Source organism: Fistularia commersonii, chromosome 9 (assembly GCF_037954325.1).
Source record: "Fistularia commersonii isolate RoL2024-O1a breed Wild chromosome 9, RoL_Fcom_v1.0, whole genome shotgun sequence".
Classification (NCBI taxonomy): domain Eukaryota; kingdom Metazoa; phylum Chordata; class Actinopteri; order Syngnathiformes; family Fistulariidae; genus Fistularia; species Fistularia commersonii.
The window spans coordinates 1,675,242-1,695,582 of NC_141292.1; the positions used below are offsets into that span (position 1 = coordinate 1,675,242).

The window sequence follows — 20,341 nt, forward strand, 5'->3', positions numbered from 1 at the left end:
GAAAAAAAACATGCCAACATGAAATATGAAAAGTACATTTTCATAAATCGTATGTCTGTCAAAAAAATCTTAAAGTACAGAAATAAGAGGCTGCTTTACTGTAGCTTCCTTCTGGTCGCAGGGAGCTACCTATCGGCTACCGCTAGTAGCTTAGCATCGTGAAAGGTAGCGTTCCTCACAGGTCCTGAAATTTACCTTAAAGATATCTTCAATATGCATTCATTGGTGCGATATGACACATATGTTTACAACATTATAGGAAATGGATGAAATTATGAGACATTTTTTTCATTTTCGGCGCAAATAACCCGATAATAGTTTCAGGCGCCAACCCAGCCGCTACGCCGAAATTAGTCACAAAAAAAAAAAAAATTGACTCACCTCGGAAAAAGTGGATACGTTAAAACTGACAGTTATCTAAATTAATCCATTTTACGGCAGTGTGGGTTTTAAAATATTTTAAAAATCCGAAACCGCATTTCGGGCAATTTAGCGTCAATTTGGTCCGATGATTATCAATGAAGTGGATCGTACATCATCATTCAGCTAACCGAGGCGCTTTTATCAAGCCCTGCGCCCCAGTCGAGAAAGTAGTCTGCGTATATCCTTCGAAAATTGCATTTTGTCTTAAAGTAAAACGATTCCTTGGAGAATGTATAATTCAAAATATGCACACGAGTGTTTTTTTTAACCTTTCTACAGGATGCATTTGACAACTTGGCTAGGCTAAGCTAACCAGCGGGAGACGAGGGAGCGAGCGACTTAGCTAGCTCGCTCTCTCGCAGGAGTCGCTCGCAGGAGTCTTGGCTAACAAACGTGATTCACGTCACGCGAGACTCAGAGAAAGACGAGACTTCGTGTTTCCATGGAAACAGACAGGCGGCAGAAACTACTGTAGACGGACGTGTGAAGTTGAAACTGTGAAGCGGCTCATTCCTTTAACTGAGTGCAGAGCACAACTTAAGACATGAAATAAAACTAAACTATGAATCTAAATAGCTATTTTGCGACAGAGTTTAATGTATAAGTCTAGCAGTTTTTTATTTTGTTTTTTATTTTATTATAGCATCCTCACATATCAGATGGAGCGCATTGTTCTCGGATGAATGAAATGTCTTAATATTGTCGAAGGATGTTATTTATGTTCCTTTGCAAAAAAAATTGTAAAAAAGAAAAAAATACACAAGCCATTCTAAAAACAGACTGACCGCCGAAAAGTAATCAACTTCGTGTTTGTTACACTTGGTTTATTCATTTTATATGTCATTAATGGTTTGTTTCCTGATGTCAGAACTGTCAACCGGGCCCTTTAATTTTAACTGTATTTAATTTTATGTTCTAAAAACTTAAATTAAGATTGCTTTAAATGAGCGATCATATTGGGGTTGTTTTTTTAACAATGAATTTTTGACACTTTTAAAACTGTAACTTTTTTGAACAGATTTTTTTTTTTGCTTCCTTAATATGCATACCGTTTTAAGTGGGATCTAAAGGATTGATGTGGTTCACAGGGTATCAATCAATACTGAATGGATGAGACTTTATGCAAAAAGCTTAAAATAAATGAGCACTTATAATTAAATGCTTATTATGTTATTATTGTGGCTGTCACGTTGTATTTAAATCTGACATGGATAGTTGGGCCGGGGAGGTGTTGGTGGGAGAAAGACACCTGAATGAGAAGCAAAAACCAATTTTAAAAATAATTTATTGGTCTTTATGTACAGGAGAGGATGAAGTAGAAAACCAAACATGAGTAGAAAAGACAAATGTACAATTGAGGATCTTTACACTGCATTGAGGATGTTTTGTCGCACCTGCGGGAGAAGTTCCAGACAGGAAACAGGAAATACTTTGTCCACGGTTGGGGGGAGAGGATGGAGGAGAAGGATGGAGGTCGGCCGGTGGACTTTGCACTCCTTTGCATAATGACCGGAGCGACGGGCGGGTTCGACCGGAAGGCCTCGAGACGCAGAGTCTTTGGTTCATCACGTTTCCGGTTTCAAGTAAAAGCCAAGCGGAGCGGCGGCGAGCACGTGGGAGAAGTTTGCCCCGGAGCTGCTTCCTTTTGCACCTCGTTCATGTGGTCGACTTGAAAAGGAAAACTTTAATCCTTAAATAAAAGCATCTTTTTGTCAAAACAAGTCAAATCCGTCTAAAACGATGCAAAAAAAGTTTGACCAAGGCATTAAAACCCAGTGCTCTGGCTGAGAATCCAGCTCCAGCTATTACTCAGACAAGAAAAAAAAACACACACAAAAAAAACTACACTATCATTTTTAAATCAAAAAACAATTAGATTTATACTATCTCAAAAATAAACCATTTCTAATGTTTGCTTATTTAGATGTTTTACATTTTCATGCCATCTTTTTCTGGGGGTGTTCCTTTGGTCATTCCCTGCTCATTTGGAAGTCACTTCACACAAGTTTCATGTCTTAAGAATTGGTGAGGAATCTAACCTTTAAGGCTGACATTGGGCCATTTTCAGCTTCTCTTAACCTACACATGATTTGTAGTTAAATAATACACTCAACAAAAAAAAAAAGTGTTTGGATGAAAAGCAACAACCGTGTGTGAATTTGAAAATTAAAGAACTAGTATTCAAAAAAAAAAAAAAAAAAAAAAAACTCCTAAAACATAATTTCCTGTTTTTTTTTCTTTCTTTGGAGGACAGTTAGGATCTTTCGATCCGGGGACCCGACTTCAGGAACCCCTGAATAAAAAGTGCCGTTGGACTTCTCACTGTTCCCCCAGCATCACCTGATATCCTGTGGGCCCCCTGGCACAAAATTCAGGGCAAACTTCTCCCGTGTGCTAATACAGGCAATGCAAACAGCTTAAAGTTTCAACAGGACACTGCGACCCAGCTCCTATGGTACAAATATAATTTGGTTGTTTGCGGAAAAGCGGGGGCAAACCGAGGGTGGGCGACGTGGTAAAGTCATGGTCAACATAAACAAATAAAGCTGAGTAACATTTCAAAATACATTGCACAAGATAATACTGACAACCTTTAGCGCTTGTGGTAGAGAGCCAATACATGACTTTGATTAACTAAAGGGGAAAATGCTTATCAGTCATAATAAACAAAGGGAAAAAAAAAGAAAAAAAAAAACAGGCGCGTCTCCAATAATCAATTCAGCCATTATCACTTAGCTATAATGCCAATAAATAATAGTAATAACGATCAAGATAAGGAATTCCATGTGCTTAAAAAAAAGTCACCACAGTTGTCGGGAGCAGGAGGAGCGAGGAGGAAAACCATCAGGAGGAGGCACGGAAACTGGAAAGAGTCCCGAGCCGTGCACGTTTTTCGGACCGACCGGGCGGAGGTGGGGGGGGTTTCTTCAAACATCATTGGTTGCGTGAAAAAGATACATGATCGGCATTAGACATCGCTCACAGTAGTAGAATCTCCTCCTGGAAATCTTAAAGGTCATCACTTTGAGAATTACACAGAATTCATACCATGACCACGTTTGTGTTTTTCAACAGGAGTGCGTGTGTGTTTGTGTGTATGTGTGTGTGTGTGTGTGTGTCGGGGGTAATTGATAGAAAAATAACTCCCATCTTAATTAGATACTTGAAAAAGGTATCACAAAATATTTTAAAATCATGAGGTATGAAAGTATGAAACACCGCACGCCGTGCGGATGGTGGGTGACCGGAGCCTTTTGTTTTCCGTTAGCATTAGCGACGTAGCACGGCCATCGCACTCGGGTGTTTTTGTCTTTGAATTCCTCAATTGAGTTTTTTTTTTTTTCTTTTTTTTTTTTTTTTTGTCTGACTGTGGCAAAAAAAGAAAAAAAAAAAAGAAAAAAAGAAAATACACTTCAGCTTGAATAACAGCCAAAGCAAAAAATTGCACGCACACGCAAATCCATCCGGGCGCTCCTCCTGTGCTGGTCTACAGCGGCTGAACACCACACACACACACACACACACACACACACACACACACACACACACACACACAGATGACCTTTCTCTGATAAAAGCACATCTCCGGAGGCCCGTCGGACCGAAGCTCTCCTCCGCTTGTCAGCGAATATGTCAGTCTGTGCGTCCACAGGGACTCTTGTCGACAAAAAGGGTGAAATCCCGAGGGATAATACTGACTGAAGTAAGAGCCTGCAGGAGAGGTACTTCCTGTGCCCGCACACACACACACACACACACACACACACACATCATTCCAGTCAGAACGGGGTGGCGCTCCCTTTTCCCGCGGCTTCAGGACAAGGTGCAGTCGTACGCCCCTTCTTCGTCCCCCTGCTCCTCGGTCTGCTCTGGCGGTCCGTCCTCGGACGCCGGCCTCTGGAAGCCGCCGGCCGGCTCCAGCGACGGAAGCGCCAGTCCCAGCGGGGCCGCCGAACCCCGCCCGTCCTCGGGGCGTGGCGCGGCGGCGCCGCCCAGCCCCTCGGCGACGCCCAACTTGGAGCTCTGGCCGCTGGGCTGGAAGGCCTCGGGCTGCACCTGCTCGGACGCCGCCTCCATCAGGCGCTGCAGGTGCGGCTGGATCAGGTTGAGGAAGGGCTTGTAGCCCAGGCTGGGGAGGAGAACAGCGAAAAGACATGGCAATACATATCGCAGAAGATCAAGTAAATGACTGAATGTCTGGTTTGGAGAAACAGGGGAGAAGACAGAGATGAAGGCGTGAAGGTTCTCAATGGGGGTGAGGAGGATGGAGGGACGGCTTGTGTTAGATGCTGACCCAGAAGGTTTGGACGTGGACAGAGGAGGGGTGGTGAAGATCTAGAGGAAGGTCTCAGATAGAGGAGAGGGTTAGATGGGAGCGGCGCAAACGAGAAGCAGATTTCTCCAGACCTTTACCAAACTTTCCTAACTACTGAGGTGTCGATGAGGTTCTTAATTATTCCAATTCACTGAAAATCTTGACATTTGCGAGCACTTGTGTCCATCCCACCACCCCAGACCCACCAGTCGGTGGAGACCCATCTGTCGACGGCCAGCAGGCCACTCCTGACGCTCTGCACGGTTTCACCGGGAACCTCCGGGCTGTCCAGGAAGCCGATCACCTGCTTGATCACGTTGGCGTCCCTCAGAATCAAACCGATGACGACGCACCACTCCAGGCAGCCCGCCTCCATGAAGACGTGCAGAAGGTACCTGCGGGTCACGCAGCGGCGCGGTTCTTCAGCAACGATAAAAACAAAATCCCCAAATCCTCTCCTCTGCCGGCGGGGGGGTTTCTTACCGGAGCTGCACCTGGGACTTGTGCGGGCCCTTGTTGGCCAGCTCCATGGAGATGTGCTCCAGCTCGGCCTGACTCAGGCTCAGCGTGGAGGAGTTCTCGTCCACCATCGTCCAGTCGCCGTCCACCACCGAGCTGGACTCCGTCAGGTCCGTGGCCGAGCCGATGCTGTACTCCTCCACTGGGGGGGAGCAGGAGAGACGGACTTTTTTTTTTGTTTGTTTTTCCACAGGAACCTCGACTTACGAGTGAATCATCACGCGCATCGTGACGCGCATCTTCCCACTAGCTAGCACCGGAGAAAATCGTGGGAAAACAGGAAGGTGGGAGACATTTAACGGGGATTTGGTGCGGAAGATTGCGGGAACGTGGACGTTCAAAGCCGGTCGGGGACGGTTTGATGGTTTTAAAAAGAGGGGCGGCTTCAGTTTGTCCATCGATGAAGTTTAGAAAAACCTACATTTAGCAACACATTGTAGCATGAAGTCTGTGGAGGTTCTCAGTCATCCAGTCGGGACAACTGGATTTGAACTTCTTCACATGAAGATGTTTCACCCCTCATCCCAGAAGCTTCTTCGGTTTAGACGTGAAACATCTTCAATATGATAAATTCGAGTTCAGTTGCCTTTTCCTTTGGGTTTATTCCTCCATCTAACCCTGTTCTCTGTATCCTCTCCCACAGCATCCATCAATCTCCTCTTTGGTCTTCATCTAGACCTCCAATTCCAGCATCCGCCGACAGATATATTCACTCTCCCTCCTCTGTCCATGTCTTTGCCTGCTCTTATATTATGTCCCTTTATTTTAATACAGTATCTGTTATTTATAACGTGTTTTTATTTAAAACCCAGTGGCTGGAACAGATGGATGGCATTGCAATTCCTTTTTAAAGGGGAAATTCAATTTGATATACGGTTGACTCTGGCTACTTCGTAAGTTCAGCTTTCGCGTCCTCCCTACTTTTTGTAATTCAGTCCTCGCGATTTATTGTTCTTTTGCATTTTCTCTGGAGTATTTGAATTTTTTTTCGGGATGAAATAGCCATATTGTAGCCCAAGAAGGGAAAAAAAAAAAACGAGTAAAAAACTAAGTAAAATTAAACTAAAATTCATTTTCATAAAATGCGAGATCTTCTTCGCGTTCTCGGAGGTTTCTCCGACATCATTAATGGATCGCCATCCGGATTCATCGACAGTGAGGTTCGTCGAGGGTTAATATAATTCCTGTATGTTCGCTCTGGTTTTCATAAAGCTGCTGAATTTCAAGAGTCTCTTCTTTGAGGGAAACCCAAAAATCAGTGATAGAGATGGAAGAGGGCGGAGATGCGAGACCTTTGTTGGTGAGCAGCGACAGGAAGGCGTCCTGCGTCTGTGGCGGGTGCTGGTTGGAGTGGGCCGACGAGGCGGCGTCCATGTCCTTGCCTCGCTCGCTGAGCGCCGCCAGCCAGGCGTGGTCGCCGGCGGCGGCCTGCGGCAGCGGCGGCGGCCCCGTGTCCATGTCGCTGTTCAGCAGGCTGTCGGCCGACTGCGACTTCAGCAGCCGCGCGCTCAGCACTGAGGACGGCAAAGGTTTCAGATCAACAGAACGACGTAAACATTCGGTAAACAAACCTGGTCCTCCACCCGCAGGTGGATTCTGCACTTTCTGTCTGCCAGGAGGCGGCAAGTGAAACATGTCTCTGATTTCAGGACCATCAGCACTGGATTCCCATCTGCACCAACAGATACATATCCAGTCGCCCGTCTGTGAAGAACCTGAAGTTCACCTACAGATGGGGGATTGACCAACTGGTGACCTGGCGCTGTCAGAACTTGGAGCTAAATGCTCTAAAGACTGTGGAGTTGGTAGTGGACTTCAGGAAGAACCCAGCCCCGACCTCCCCCATCATCCCGAGGGACGCCCCAACCTGCCGCTTCCAATCATCTCCCAGGACCTGAACATCGGCTCCCCTCACAAACAAAGTACAGCATAGGATGTTCTTCCTGAGGCAGTTAAAGGAGTTTACGATGGTGCACTTCTACACCTCCATCATCGAGTCCATCCTCACCTCCTCCATCATCATCTGTTACGCCGCCGCCAACGCCAGAGACAAGAGCAGACTGCAGAGTATCATCCAGAGAGGGTGATTGGCTGCAGTCTACCTTCACGACATGAACTCTACACCTCCAAGACTCAGGACATGGACTTTTCCAACCACCCCCTCTGGCAGGGGGTTGCGGTACTTTGCACTGATTTGCACAACCAACCTTGATCGCCCTGATCTCACTTTTATTTTCCGCTTTTTTAATGCCGGTCCCATGTTGTCTGTTTGGCACTGCCAACCAAAGCAAATTGCTTGCAATTGCAAAATGACTTGGCAAATAAGGCAATTCTGATTCTGAAACACCATCACGTGGGGCTCGGTACCACCTAAAAGTCTACCAGGGGCAGAATGCTCAAGCGCAAGCAGTGAAAAGGAACACAGAAGACGACGAGATGTCGATCTAAACCCGGAGAAGAATTCATGCCAGCATGTATCTAATGGCTGTTTCTGCCTTTCTTAGAATGTCGACTAAATGGCCAAAAGTATTGTCTCATTCGTCCAAATAATGGGAATCAGGTGTTCCGAGCACTTCCACGGCCACAGATGTATAAAATCAAGCATCTTGGCATGCGGACTGTTTTTACACACATTTGTGAAAGAATATGTTGCTCTCAGGAGCTCAGTGAATTCCAGCAGATGATGTGTTTGATAGTGTCAAGAGGTGGCCGACTTTCTGCAGAGTCAACGGCTACAGACCTGCTGGAAAGAGAGCAGCGGAGACACCTTCTCTGGAGTGACCGATTGCGCCGCTCCATCTGGAAATCTGAAGGGTGAGTCCTGGTTTGGCGGTTCCCAGGAGAACGCTACTCGTCTGACTGCATTGTGCCAAGTGTGAAGTTTGGTTAAGGGGTTGTTCTTCAACAGCTGCACTCAGTTCCAGTGAAAGGAACTCCCAAAACTTGAGCATACCGAGACGTTTTGGACAATTCCATGCTCCCAACTTTGTGGACCCTTCCTTTTCCGACATGGCTGTGCACCAGTGCACAATGCAATGTCCAGAAAGACATGGAGTCCAGACCTTAAACTGATAGAACACCTTTGGGATGAATGAAGCTGTTCTAGCGGCAAAGAAAGTCTGCCTTTTCACAATCTGCCTTTTCCTGTAAAGCCATAAAAGAATGGAATGGGCTTCCAGACAATCTTAAGAACATGACTGATTTTCACACCTTTACACGGGCCGTTAAAAATTGGGATTCTGGAGCACCAAACACGCTCACACTAACAATACCAGACGGGTATTTTGCCATCAGATGTTTCCCTTCTGGGTAACATCTGATGGCCCCCAGATGACCAAAGTAACAATATCACAACAATAACACTTTCAACTTGCAAAATACATATTTCGTTGCCTGTTTATATATTGTATAGTTATTTTATTGCCTATCTGTATATTTTATATATATTGTCTATTTTATACAGTTTTACGTTTGTATTGTCCAGGACTACAGATGGAAATTAGCTATGAGCTACATTCTGGTACAAACATCTCTGCCTCTATGCTTAATGTATTTGTACACTGTCCTAATAAACTTCTAAACAAACAAACAAACAAACAAAGGGTGGACTCACGTCTTAGTGAACCCTATGTATTAGAAATGGGATCTCACTTAAGCTCATACGCGAGTCAAGGCAGGTGAGCACATACTTTTGGACATATAGCGTACATTATGTTTGCTACAGTTTGAACTCTACACTGCCCCCTAGTGGTTATGATATGTAGCCGTTTACGTGCACAGCGTTAGCATAAATGAGCCCTTTGACTCAGAACGAAGCCTCGGAAGAAGGTCTGAACTCCAAATTCAGTGTCTTAGGTTCGGTTCCCACCTGAGCGGCAGCGTCCGTTCTTCAGCGGCGAGCTGAGGCTCCCCGCCGGGATGACGGGGAACGGCCACAGGAAGTCCTTGTGGAGCCTCTTCAGGGCCGAGACGAAGTCGTCGACGCGGGCGACGCGGTTGCGTTCGCGGCACAGCCAGCTGATCAGCTCGAAGCCCAGCTGAGCCGAGAAGCACCCCAGGTCGCGGAGACGCACCTGCTCCAGGAGGTGGCGAGCGTGGCGCCACAGCATCATGTCGATGTACATGTTCTCGGCGCACTCCACATCCCGACTGGCGCAGGAGGGAGGAGAACGGCAACGTTTAGAACAGGGGGGTCGAACTCAAAATCATAGCGTAATTACCTAGAAGGAACACTTTGGGTTTTAGTGTAAAGGAGAAAAGTTAAATGATAGAAATCTTTATATGTAATGAACTGTTCCTATTTGAAAATATATGAACAATCTGAGATTCATAAAGAAAAGTAAGTGGAATTTCAACAACACTGCCTCAGTTCTGTCTTCTCAGTTCTCCGTGCATATTTTTCGCCACGGCATTCAGGTTTTTTTTATCAACCTCAACAAACAAATAAGAAGTGGTCCATTTTCCTTGGAAAACCCGACACTTCATGTCCATTTTTGTCTTTTTTTGCCCCGACATCTTGCTAATGAGGGTGTCGGGTCCAACGGAAAAGCAGGTACATTTCTAACAATAATTAAAAATGCTATTTACGGACCCGGAAGCTGCATTGCTGCCATCTGCTGTAAGTTGCGAGTCGCACGATGTTGTGCCATTTTGCTAACACTAACTAAAACAGTGCAGCCCTTGCAGACAAAATAGGAACTGCATTGTTATTTCCAAAAAGTAGTTCATGATTTTTATGTATTTTTTCAAATTGTAGATTTATTCCACGGACCGGTTTGGACCCCCTGGCGGGCCAGTAGCGGCCCGCAGCCCGTGCGTTTGACACCCTTGGTTCAGATGATCGAGACCAGGCCATTCAAACTCTGTGTTTGTGTGTGAGAGTGTGTGTGTACCCCTTGTTGGAGGGCCCGGCGGGCATGCTGAAGGTCTTCTGCAGGTTGAACTTGCCCGTGGTGATGGAGTCCGCCGACTGCGACAAGCTGATGCTGCGATTCCTGAAGAACTCAAAGCCCCCGGTCGAACTGGGCTCCTGTCGGGAGACGCCGAGACGGTTCGGATTTCGCGCTTTTACCGCGCGCTCTTCAGAGTAATCAGATTACCGACGCCCCCCTCACCTGCGTGGTGGGTGTCGGGGGCGGGGTCTCAATCTCCCCGGACCCGATGGCTTTGAGGAACCGGATCATGTGGCGGCAGAGGTCCCACTTGCCCTGCTCCAGCGCTGTGTTGAAGAGCAGAGTGGCGTGCTGCCTGCTCACCGCCGGGACCTCCATGTTCTTCACAGCGACCGGGAAAAGAGCAGAGAACGTTGGATGTGCAGATGGTGTGTGTGTGTGTGTGTGTGTGTCTGGTCGTGGTTTCTACCTGCAGTATGATCAGATAGGAGGCGGCGGTGTCGAGGTCCTGAGCCATCAGGCACTCCTCGAACAGATCTTTGGGGTTCCCCACGGCGGCGAACAGGTAGTTCCACAGGGCGTACTCCGTCTTCCTGGCGCAGTGCACGATGGTCTGGAGGAAGAGGGGGAACTCCGTGATAAACTTGGCCACGGTGGGCAGCAGGGGGTCGGGGATGGGCTCCCGGGACGTGGCCTCCTCCTCCAGCACCACGTGGACCATCAGCTCCATGACGTGAGGGAAGTAGGGCAGGTTGGCGCAGGACTGGGCCAGCATCAGAGCCTGGGGGAGAAGAAATGAGATGCGTGAAGTTTGCCTGTGGTGGACTTTCACCGGCTCGGCGGCGGCGGCGGCGAGGACGCACCTGCTCGCCAAGGTTGCGAACCAGCAGCTGCCTCAGGATGTGGTGGAGGTAGATCTGGGAGGTCCTCTCTACAGTACAGAAGGGGAAGAGGGCCTCCATCGGCTCGGAGGGTCCCTGCAGCCCGTCGTACAGCACCGTCTCGTTGGTGGCCCCGAGCACCAGGGCGTCCTCGAACAGCACGGCCAGCGGGTAGATGTTGATGTGGAAGGGCAGCATGATGCGCCTGGAGAGGAAGGAGTGCGGCTTCCGGTGGTCTCGGGGGAAGAGGGGCAGCCAGACCTTCATGCCCGCCTCGCCGCAGGACAACCACAGCGCCTCCAGCAGGTGCCGCTTCTTCTTGTCCGAGCGGCAGGTGGTCCAGACGTTCTCCACGCACTGGGCCAGCACCACGGGGGGGCAGAACGGTAGCTGGGGAGGGGTTACGGAGATCCAGAAGCAGTCAGGATGCGAGGACGGAAACAAAAAAATCTGATTTGTGCGAGAAAGCTCACCAGCTTCTTGTTGTTGGCCGGCGTCTCCTTCTCCCGTACCTGCGGCCCCGAGCGATCCCTCTGCAACATTATCAGCTGTCCTGCCAGGTTCAACATGATGCTCTCTGCCATGCAGGCCTGAGAGAGATGGACGGTTAGGAAATGTGTGTGTGTGTGTGTGTGTGTGTGGGGCGGAGAGAAGATGTTACCTGCTGCGGGGCTTTTAACGTGATGCCGGTCTCGGTGCGCACCGAGGTGAGCGTGACGGAGACCACCAGGGCGGGGTGGGGGATGTAGCGAGACATGGACACCTCCTGCAGCAGCTCCACGTTGACCGACGGGTTCGGACTGAAAGGTGAGAAGCGGCGGCGGCGTGAGGACCTCCAGAACCTCTGACTTTCAAAACCTTCTCCGGCGGCTTAAGCGAGTTATTTGCATGGAACCGAGAGGCGGCTGTGCGTCATGCAGCGGAACCTTGACCTACGAGTTCTCCCAGATGCGAGCGCTTGGGTTTTTTGTTTCGTGATACTGAAGTTATGAGTAAGAAGCAAGCGGGATGAGAGTTTTACACGACGTCCAAAACTGGCACGGATTAATAGTGTTCATTTTTACATGTAAACCAGAACCATGAAACTCATAAGTCAAGGTATTTCTGAATATGGAAATCACTCCGTTGGATGATATCATATGAAATAAGCGCCGACCTGTCGCTCCTCCTCTCGATGCTGTAGAGGCAGATGGAGCAGTCGGCTCGGAACAGGATCACCATGTCTCTGAAGACGTTGAGCAGCAGCGTGTCCGAGTGCAGCTTGGTGACCGAGGCGAAGGCGTTGTCCAGGTTGGACGACCGCTGGTAGAGCCTCAGCTGGGGGGGGGGCGGGCGGAGAGGACGGGGTGGGTGTGGGCAGACCTTCTGCAGATTAATTTGCGTAAAATATCATTTTGGACTCACTTGTTCTTGCTGGTCTATAAAGTTGTAGCAGGCCACCACCACAAAGTCGCTCCACCAGGCCAGCCCGCCCGTCACTGTCATGTTCTGCTCCTGCGCACGATGTCACGGCTATCATTTACACACACTCGGGTGCACGGTCCGTGTCGCGCGAAACGCGAGCCGACCTCGGCCTGCATACCTGAGTGATGTTTCCAAACAGTTTCCATTTCCTGGTGAATAATGAGTAGTGTGCAAAGCCCCGCCGCCCCGCCACGGCCATGCACTGACCGGCCGTGTCGATGGCGGCAAACTGCGGATATATTCGGTCATGTTAGTGAAAACTAGCACGTTACAAAACACCGACGTCGCAGGAGAACAGTCATCCTCAAGAGAATGTGGACGGCGCAAACTCGTGCGACAAATTTGCACGTTTGCATGTTTTCGTCGACCGTGAATAATGCCTGCTCAGACTTGTTTCTACAAAAAGTTCAGGAGTTGACGGCGAGTCTCTCGTGCACTCACCCGTATCGGCCAGTTGCTCTCTAGGTATGTGCTGTGAATCTACCGGGACAGAAACACAAAAATGAGCTCGTCATCCGTCGGGACTTTGAAAATTCAAATGAAAAATAGGTCGGGTAAGTCCCGCTCCGCACCTGGACCACGTGCCAGTGCTTGTGTCCCAGTAAAGTGCTGAGTCCCTGAGAGAGAGAGGGGTTTTGGGGATGTCGCGGCGGGCTGCCGTCGCACGGATGCAAGGGCGCGTGCGGCTGCGCGTCCGAGGACGAGCTGTGGACCTGCGTGGGGTCGCCGCAGGTCAGGTAGAGGCGGTCTTCGCCGTGCAGCAGCACCTGCTCCTGGTTGCTCTGAAACCAAAAACACACCGTTTGGACGTGCATGAGAGCGACCGGGCCGGCCGGCCGGCCGTCCACCTACCGTGCAGGGGTTGACGGTGAGGGCGCTCTTGATGAAGTGGAACTGCAAAATCCCGGCCTGCTGGCTGTGGGGCGGCGGCGGCGGCGGCGATAGCGACACCATCTCCACCTCCTGCTGCTCCTCCTGCCGCCGCCTCTCTTGTTTGACGGGAAGCACCCACAGGTGGTAACCCTCCGCTCCCCAGCTCTGTGGTAGGGGTCACAAAAAAATCCAGAAATTCATACTTGCAGTAAATGGTTGATTTAAATTACTGCTAGTTTTTTAGCCGGAGCAGCTGGTACGGAGCCTAGCGTCACCTACGCTCATTAGCATCACATTCTGGCTCAAAGCACCGACGCCGTTTTGCTAAAACGGCGTCTGCGGCTTAATGGCGGCACAAATTAAGCTTTCTTTTAAGAGAGGGAAACACCAACACGAACCATAGAGCTGATTTTAAGAGGATCCTTCTTGGTGCCGTCAGATCTGTATCTGGAAGGGAAAAGGCGGATGTTAATACAAATGTTCTGAAGCGTGTGTGTGTGTGTGTGTGTGTGTGTGTGTGTGTGTGTGTGTGTGTTTGCCTCCACCCACGCAAAGTCCTCGCCCAGCGTGCAGATGAGATGAGCTCCGAAGACGCTCCACAGCGATAGGCCGCCACACTCCCACGTCACCATGGCAACACTGTAGTCCGGCGACCAGCAGATGAGCTTGACTGGACCCGTCTTGTTGTAAATATCTGCGACAGGGGAGATGTTGATGGGCTTTAGCTGTTATCCTTCTAATCCACTTCTCTCACAGAGGGTGGCGATTATCATCTGCAAATAAATCATCGGAGCTCCGATGGAGGCCTCGCCGCCGCCTTAGCAGATCGGAGGAGGTCGCTATTGCACCCAGAAGCTGTTTTGCGAACTGCCGATAAAATTAAACGGAAGAACCGCCGAGCGTGTTTACACTTCTGTCTCAGCCTCGGGCCGATCAAAACTCACGGTTGTGACTGACACGTCACGTAAACCTGACCAGCATCGCTCCCGTGCTGGTCTTAATCAAAAAAAGGATCCATTTTTTAATTGCATTCCAGGAAATTAATATTGGACTGTTCAAAAATATCGCAAAGTCAAATATTTACGGGAAAATCTGTAGGGTTTAGCATTCCTGTGAGTTAAAAAACTAGTACTAGCTGTTATTGCGAGCTGGTATTTTTGCTCCGAGCCCACAGACTTCCGTGAACAGCTCCTGTGCCGCCCTGAACCCGAAGGAGATCGGGTTTATTTTTATGGACAAAAAAATTGCAGTTTAAGAACGCCGCTGGGGTGAATGTGACTGGGGAGGGGATTTGTCACATCGCCAAGCATTCTGGTGGTGGTGCTAAGATCTTCATTGTACACACCAACAAACCCAGCAGTCAGGAGAGCGCCGGCGTTCCCCCGGTCGCCACTAGAGGGCGCCGCGGCACCGGACCTCGTTACGGCGAGGCTTAATTGGATCCGAATCCAGGCCGGACGCCAGCCGGAGCCTCCGAGGGGGGAAAAGGAAGTGGGAGGAATGTTTCTGCGCAGAAATGTGCGTGGGCGCCGGCAAGTGCGCAGGTGATACCTGGATAGTGTTTCGGGGTCAGCTCCAGCTTGTGGGAGAGCTGCATGGATCCGGTGGTGGTGTCGATCATGTAGACGAGCACTGAACCGCTGCAACGACAGGGAACGCAACGCGTGAGGATAGCAGGCCGCTGGGAAGCGAAGGGCTCCGAGCGGCAGGCTCTCACGCCGGATACACACCGTGGCAACGATCGCGCCCCGGCACACACACACGCAAGTAAACACAGCTGGGTTTTACTTCTTGCAGCGCCTTTGCCGTACCTTTCGCTCCTTTCCGGGGCCTTTTGTGACCAGCTTAGGTTTATTTATAATCACATTGTCAGCACGCTCCCGTCCGTCAAACGACGGATCCTGTTTGCCCAGTCTCGTATTCACCATCTTATCTTTTTTTTTTTTTTTTAAAACGCTATTTTCGTCGCGAACTATGACCTCTGAACACTAACTAGCAGCGCTGCCCGACTGCCGGCGGCTAACGGTCGAGTTCTATTTAAAAAACAACAACAGGGTTTCATGCGAACGTGTACCTGGCGCAGCCGAAGGCCATCAGTCTGTACTTGTTGTTGACGGCCACGCAGGTTCCATCGGACACGTCTGCGGCCCAGACGCCCTGCAGCTGCTGAACAAACACACACCAAACACACACGCGTGAAACCCCTTTCTCGATCGGAGGAGGGTGGATGTAAAGGTCACCCGGGGGTCGGCTGAGTTGTTTTTTTTTCTTCAGACCATGCGCCTGCACCTGTTGAGTAATTGACTAATCCTACCTGCCCATTCGTTCTTTCTGCACAATGCTGAAAAAAATTTGAATACTTAGAAACAGTGTGGTGCTTTTAGCCACGCCGTCGCTTCTGTTCCTGCCTCCGCTCCATGCAAACAGCGGGGAATGAAGTGGGGGCTATTTAGCAGAGGAGGCCGCCTCTCCCCGTCTTCCATGGAAAACTTTGCAAAAACCGGTCGAGAAAATTGGCAGGTTAGAAACTAAAACCAACAGATAGCTAGTGGGAAGCGGGGGTGGTCATTATTGAGCGACAGCACGTCTTCATCTCGACGTAAATGATTTGCCGGGGTTTGTGGAGGGTTATGTGGCGTGAAAGATTAAAACGCCGCCTCCCGAGCGTACGTCTGATTGCAAAAAAAACAAAATGCGGTGATGTGATGCGGCGAGAATAATTAGGACACCAGGCTGCAATCAGCAGCGTTAATCATTCTTTAAACATCACACTGTTCATCTGCTGTGAGGAGCTCTGGATCCAGAGGCATTTCCAAACCCATTTTGAAAGGAGACCGAGAACCCCGGAGTAAAAAAAAAACACTGGTTAAAATATGAAAACGTCGACGGCGATCCGCAGATGCTTTGCAACTTGACAGAACGTGTGGTCCCTCTGCAACTGTCACTGATTAATCCAGAGACATTTGTCTGCCTTCACAGCCATAAATCATTTGCGACGTGTGTCTGATTTCAGCAGTGTGTGTGTGTGTGTGTGTCTGCACGCATCCTTACATCTGCCGTGATGCTGTTGCTGAGCGGCGTGATGAAGCCCAGGCGTCCGTCGCTCAGCACCACGGCAAATCCATCCAGGGTAACGCAATACTCCATGCAGTGGATGTATGCCCCTTCCAGGTCGAGCGAAGGGCCACCTGCACACACACACACACACACACACACACACACACAGATTTGAAGTGTATGCAACACAAAGGTGAAAAGGTAACAACACGTGAGAGGACTGTATTTTTAAAAATGGAGGAAAAAAAAAATCATTTGGGGGTTTGGAGCGCCTCTGACCTCGGGCCGACTGCAGGTCCAGGGAGAAAGGGATGGTGGTGAGGCAGACGGCCTTGCGTCCGTTACCGGCGAGGCCGTCCCAGTGCAGCACGTGGAGGTAGCCGTCCGCGGTGCACACGAGCAGGTCCTCCTGGAGGGACTGCAGGCTGGTGGTGTTCGGATAAAAAAAAAAAAAATTAAAAAGAAAATCATCATCAGCTGCGGCCTCTGAAGTTGTGCTGCGAACGCTGAGTCATCCCGAGAAAGCGCTCGTGTCGTGTTTTTGCAAGCGCTTCTTTGTCTCCCGTGAAACGCCATCGGGGCGCCATGCGTCGCGCAACTGCTGTCACCTCTGTCAAAAGCGGACGTGGCGGAGATTTCAACGAACACAATGGAGCGAGGACGCGCGCACAATTCCGAACAAGACGAACCAACGGAGAAGGAATGCGGAGAGAATAGAAACGGGCGGGAAAGTTCTCGTCCGTCAGCGGAGATGTCAAATGTGAGGGTGTGTGTGCGCCCGTGATTAAAAGCAAAGGGATTTTAGTATTTAATCGTTTATTTGTTTGTTCAGATGGGCCAAATCCTCTCGGCGTGACGGAATGCGGTGAGGTGCGTCTACCTTAAAATCTCATTCCGAACACGGCGGTTCGAAACGCAACGCGCAGGTTTGCTCGGCCGAACGGCGATCCTAAAACCGGGCGGAGTCGACCTTCGGGTCACAGGAGAGGAGTGAGACGAGGGGTGAAACATCCCCTACTTTTTTTTTTCCCAAATGAAAGATAACAAAATACTCAGAGCGATGAGATCTGGCTCTCGCTGAGTTCACGGCGAGGTGACCTTCTGAAGGTGTCCTGATAAGCCAGTGATGCAAGCAACCCCCTCCCTACACAATATTCATTCATCCATTCATTTTCTACGCTGCTTATCCTGCAATCGTCTGGAGCCTTTCCCGGCGAGGGGCGAGGCTACATCCAGCCGTCCTCCTGTTTGGACTTTGGGAGGAACCTGGGAAGCGTGGAGACTCCACACGAAAAATTCCCCCCACGTTTACGACGAAAACTTCAAGTGTACAGTAAACCCTTGTTTTTCACGGGGGTTACGTTCCAAAAAGAACCTGTGATAGGCAAAATCCGTGAAGTAGAAACCTTTATTTTTTTTCTACAATTATTATACAATTAAATACTCTATTATACATCGCTGCTGTCGTCCTTGTTTTTTTCTTCCTTCTTTATGGAACGAACGGAAGATTCATTAATTCTGTAATGCCGACCTACAGCCGCATAGCTTTTAGCTTCCCTTAGCATGTCCAGAAGTTTAACTTTATCTGCCATAGATAGCATCTTCCGCTGCCTTTTGGGCCCTTTTGTCGCTCCAGAGCGTTTTGTCAACATTATGGGTTTTAGAGAAACTCGAAATTGCAAGAGAATTTGCACGTACGTCATGTAAATTCGGCGAGATGTTTTACGTACGTGTACATATTAAATCGCAACGTTATTGACGCACAGGTAGAGAAGAAGCGGAGTGACTTTTTAGCCAATCAGAATGCAGAACACAATGCACCATGCAAATACGTGAAGTGGCGAAACCGTGAAAAGTAAACCGCGTTATAGCGAGGGATCACTGTACACGGCTATTATCTTTTTTTTCATTCGAAAGGTATGGTGGTGGGTCTTGTGCGTGATGGGATTTGTGCTCAGACACACAAAAACCCGGGGGTTGGGGAATCTTCAGGAGGCTCCTCGCAGCCAAACCTCCTTCGAGGACTTGAAAGTTGGAACACGTCTATAACCGGCTACCAGGGCATCCCAGCGGCGTGAAGGAAAAATGACACACTGTCCAAAAAATGTATCTTCCGAGCAAGAACATATCCTACGTACGGGCCAAACGTCCGATGAGTTCAGTTGCATTTGTTTCACTTTATCTTCCCTGCCTTGAAACAATAATCAAATAAATTTAGGAGTTTTTTAAAGTCTTGCAAAGTGTGCAGTTCCATCTGGCTACACATTGTAGCGTCAAGTGTGAGGCCAAAAGTTAAGTGATGGAACATATTATTATTATTATTATTATTACCCCCATTCTGTTGTCTATTCTTATCCTTGATGTTGTTTTCTCTGCTGTCTGTTTATTTGTGGATGTCTTCTGCTTTTTATAACTGTCTCTCTATTTATATACTGCTCAAAAAAAATAACAACAACACATTGTAACTCCAAGTCAATCACACTTGTGTGAAATCAAAGTGTCCACTTGGGAAGCAACACGGATTCATTTTGACTTGTTTTAAGGACATTACATCAATGTTTGCTCAGTGTTTTTCAACTTGTATTTTGAGTGTGAATCCAGCCCTCCACGGGTTTATATATTTGATAGTTGATAGTTTTTGTGATATGTAGCTGTCAAAACATTCAACCATTTAAATAAAGTATTTAAAAGGAATATTTCATTCATTCAGATCTAAGATGTGAGCAGTGTATTTACATTCAAATTTATTGATACTTAGAATTGTTGCGCTGCTGTGACAAAACGACTTCCCCTATGGGGATCAATAAAATCTTATCTTATTCCATATTAACATTTCTTATACATTTATATGTTATTTATAGATCACATTTTTAAGATTTAAAAACATGTAACAAAGATGGGGGCTGGAACGCATTAATATCTTTTTAGTTTATTTTCAATTGAAGTAGATATATGAGTTATGAGCTCAGTCACGATTAAACTCCTGAGTCAAGGAATTATGTATTCTCGCAAGTAACGATGAATGCAATTCCCTCCAGAAAAAAGAAATCAAGAACACTCATCCCTCGTGCGTTCTGGTGCACATCCGTCCTTCGGCGACGACGACGACGAGGTCTGAGGCGCCGTGCAGAACGGGCATATTGCACAAGCTTGCTGCCACCATTCCCCGCTCAGGAAACGGTGCATTTAAGATTAAGGCCAAGCGTGGGTGTGCTTTTCAGTGGTTTCGCTGTGTGTGTGTCTTTTGTGTGCGAGACAGAATGAAGCGCTGTCACGATGATGATGATGATGATGATGATGATGATTAAGCGGACAGGGAGAAACAACAGACCTACCTGGTGATGGGGGCCTCCAGGTCGACGGGCTTCTTCATCTCCAGAGACAGAGCTGGGGCGCATTGCTCCTCCTTAAACCCCGGGGTGACCTTCACTCGAGGGCTTCCTCTGAAAATAAAAAACAAAAAAAAAAAAAATTATTTAGCGATATAAACTGGAAACAAACGACCCCGATATACAGGTGGTTTGAGTCGAAAGGCTCTGACATGCCCTGTGCCGGTATGCCGTCTGGGAATGTCAGGCATCTTCACAAAGAGAAGGCATGCAAATACACGACGGGGAGAAATCAAAGCGACGGCGAAACGGGGCAACAACCTCGCACGTGATGATCACGAGCAAGATTTCTTTTTTTTTTTTAAAACGTTCTTCATCCGGCTAGGGAGAACATAAAAATGGTGATTGAAGGCACTGCACTCACTTTGGGTAGACGGGCTCGTAGAGGTACTTGTCGTCGCCGCCGCCCAGCACATCAAACAGCAGGATGTAGCCTTCGGCGGTCTGGAAAAACAGAAACGCCGTCATTAGAGATCATATAGGAGGGAGAAGATGGACGACGAGGACCCGGGCTCTGCTCTGGAGGCG

The 20,341-nt window shown here is 48.6% G+C and overlaps 1 protein-coding gene across 2 annotated transcripts in view; it reads right to left on the reverse strand.

The window, feature by feature from the left end:
• Positions 1-1,691: 1,691 nt before the first annotated feature.
• The window catches only part of ric1 (RIC1 homolog, RAB6A GEF complex partner 1), a 37,434-nt gene continuing 18,784 nt past the window's right edge, over positions 1,692-20,341 (reverse strand). The window contains exons 3-27 of one of the 2 annotated variants that reach the window (XM_086151829.1): positions 20,178-20,257; positions 19,760-19,867; positions 16,704-16,849; positions 16,419-16,555; positions 15,442-15,533; positions 14,919-15,007; positions 13,917-14,061; positions 13,766-13,814; positions 13,347-13,532; positions 13,067-13,276; positions 12,936-12,974; positions 12,613-12,723; positions 12,435-12,524; positions 12,187-12,347; positions 11,692-11,830; positions 11,504-11,620; positions 11,013-11,420; positions 10,619-10,930; positions 10,372-10,530; positions 10,150-10,286; positions 9,126-9,406; positions 6,550-6,771; positions 5,222-5,399; positions 4,945-5,133; positions 1,692-4,552 (exon numbers count right to left, since the gene is read on the reverse strand). In XM_086151829.1, the coding sequence (XP_086007955.1) occupies positions 4,237-4,552; positions 4,945-5,133; positions 5,222-5,399; positions 6,550-6,771; positions 9,126-9,406; positions 10,150-10,286; positions 10,372-10,530; positions 10,619-10,930; positions 11,013-11,420; positions 11,504-11,620; positions 11,692-11,830; positions 12,187-12,347; positions 12,435-12,524; positions 12,613-12,723; positions 12,936-12,974; positions 13,067-13,276; positions 13,347-13,532; positions 13,766-13,814; positions 13,917-14,061; positions 14,919-15,007; positions 15,442-15,533; positions 16,419-16,555; positions 16,704-16,849; positions 19,760-19,867; positions 20,178-20,257 (4,101 nt within the window). In that variant the 3' untranslated portion in view covers positions 1,692-4,236. The remainder of the gene's footprint in view (positions 4,553-4,944; positions 5,134-5,221; positions 5,400-6,549; positions 6,772-9,125; positions 9,407-10,149; positions 10,287-10,371; positions 10,531-10,618; positions 10,931-11,012; positions 11,421-11,503; positions 11,621-11,691; positions 11,831-12,186; positions 12,348-12,434; positions 12,525-12,612; positions 12,724-12,935; positions 12,975-13,066; positions 13,277-13,346; positions 13,533-13,765; positions 13,815-13,916; positions 14,062-14,918; positions 15,008-15,441; positions 15,534-16,418; positions 16,556-16,703; positions 16,850-19,759; positions 19,868-20,177; positions 20,258-20,341) is intronic. The other variant, XM_086151830.1, reaches the window with a different exon arrangement.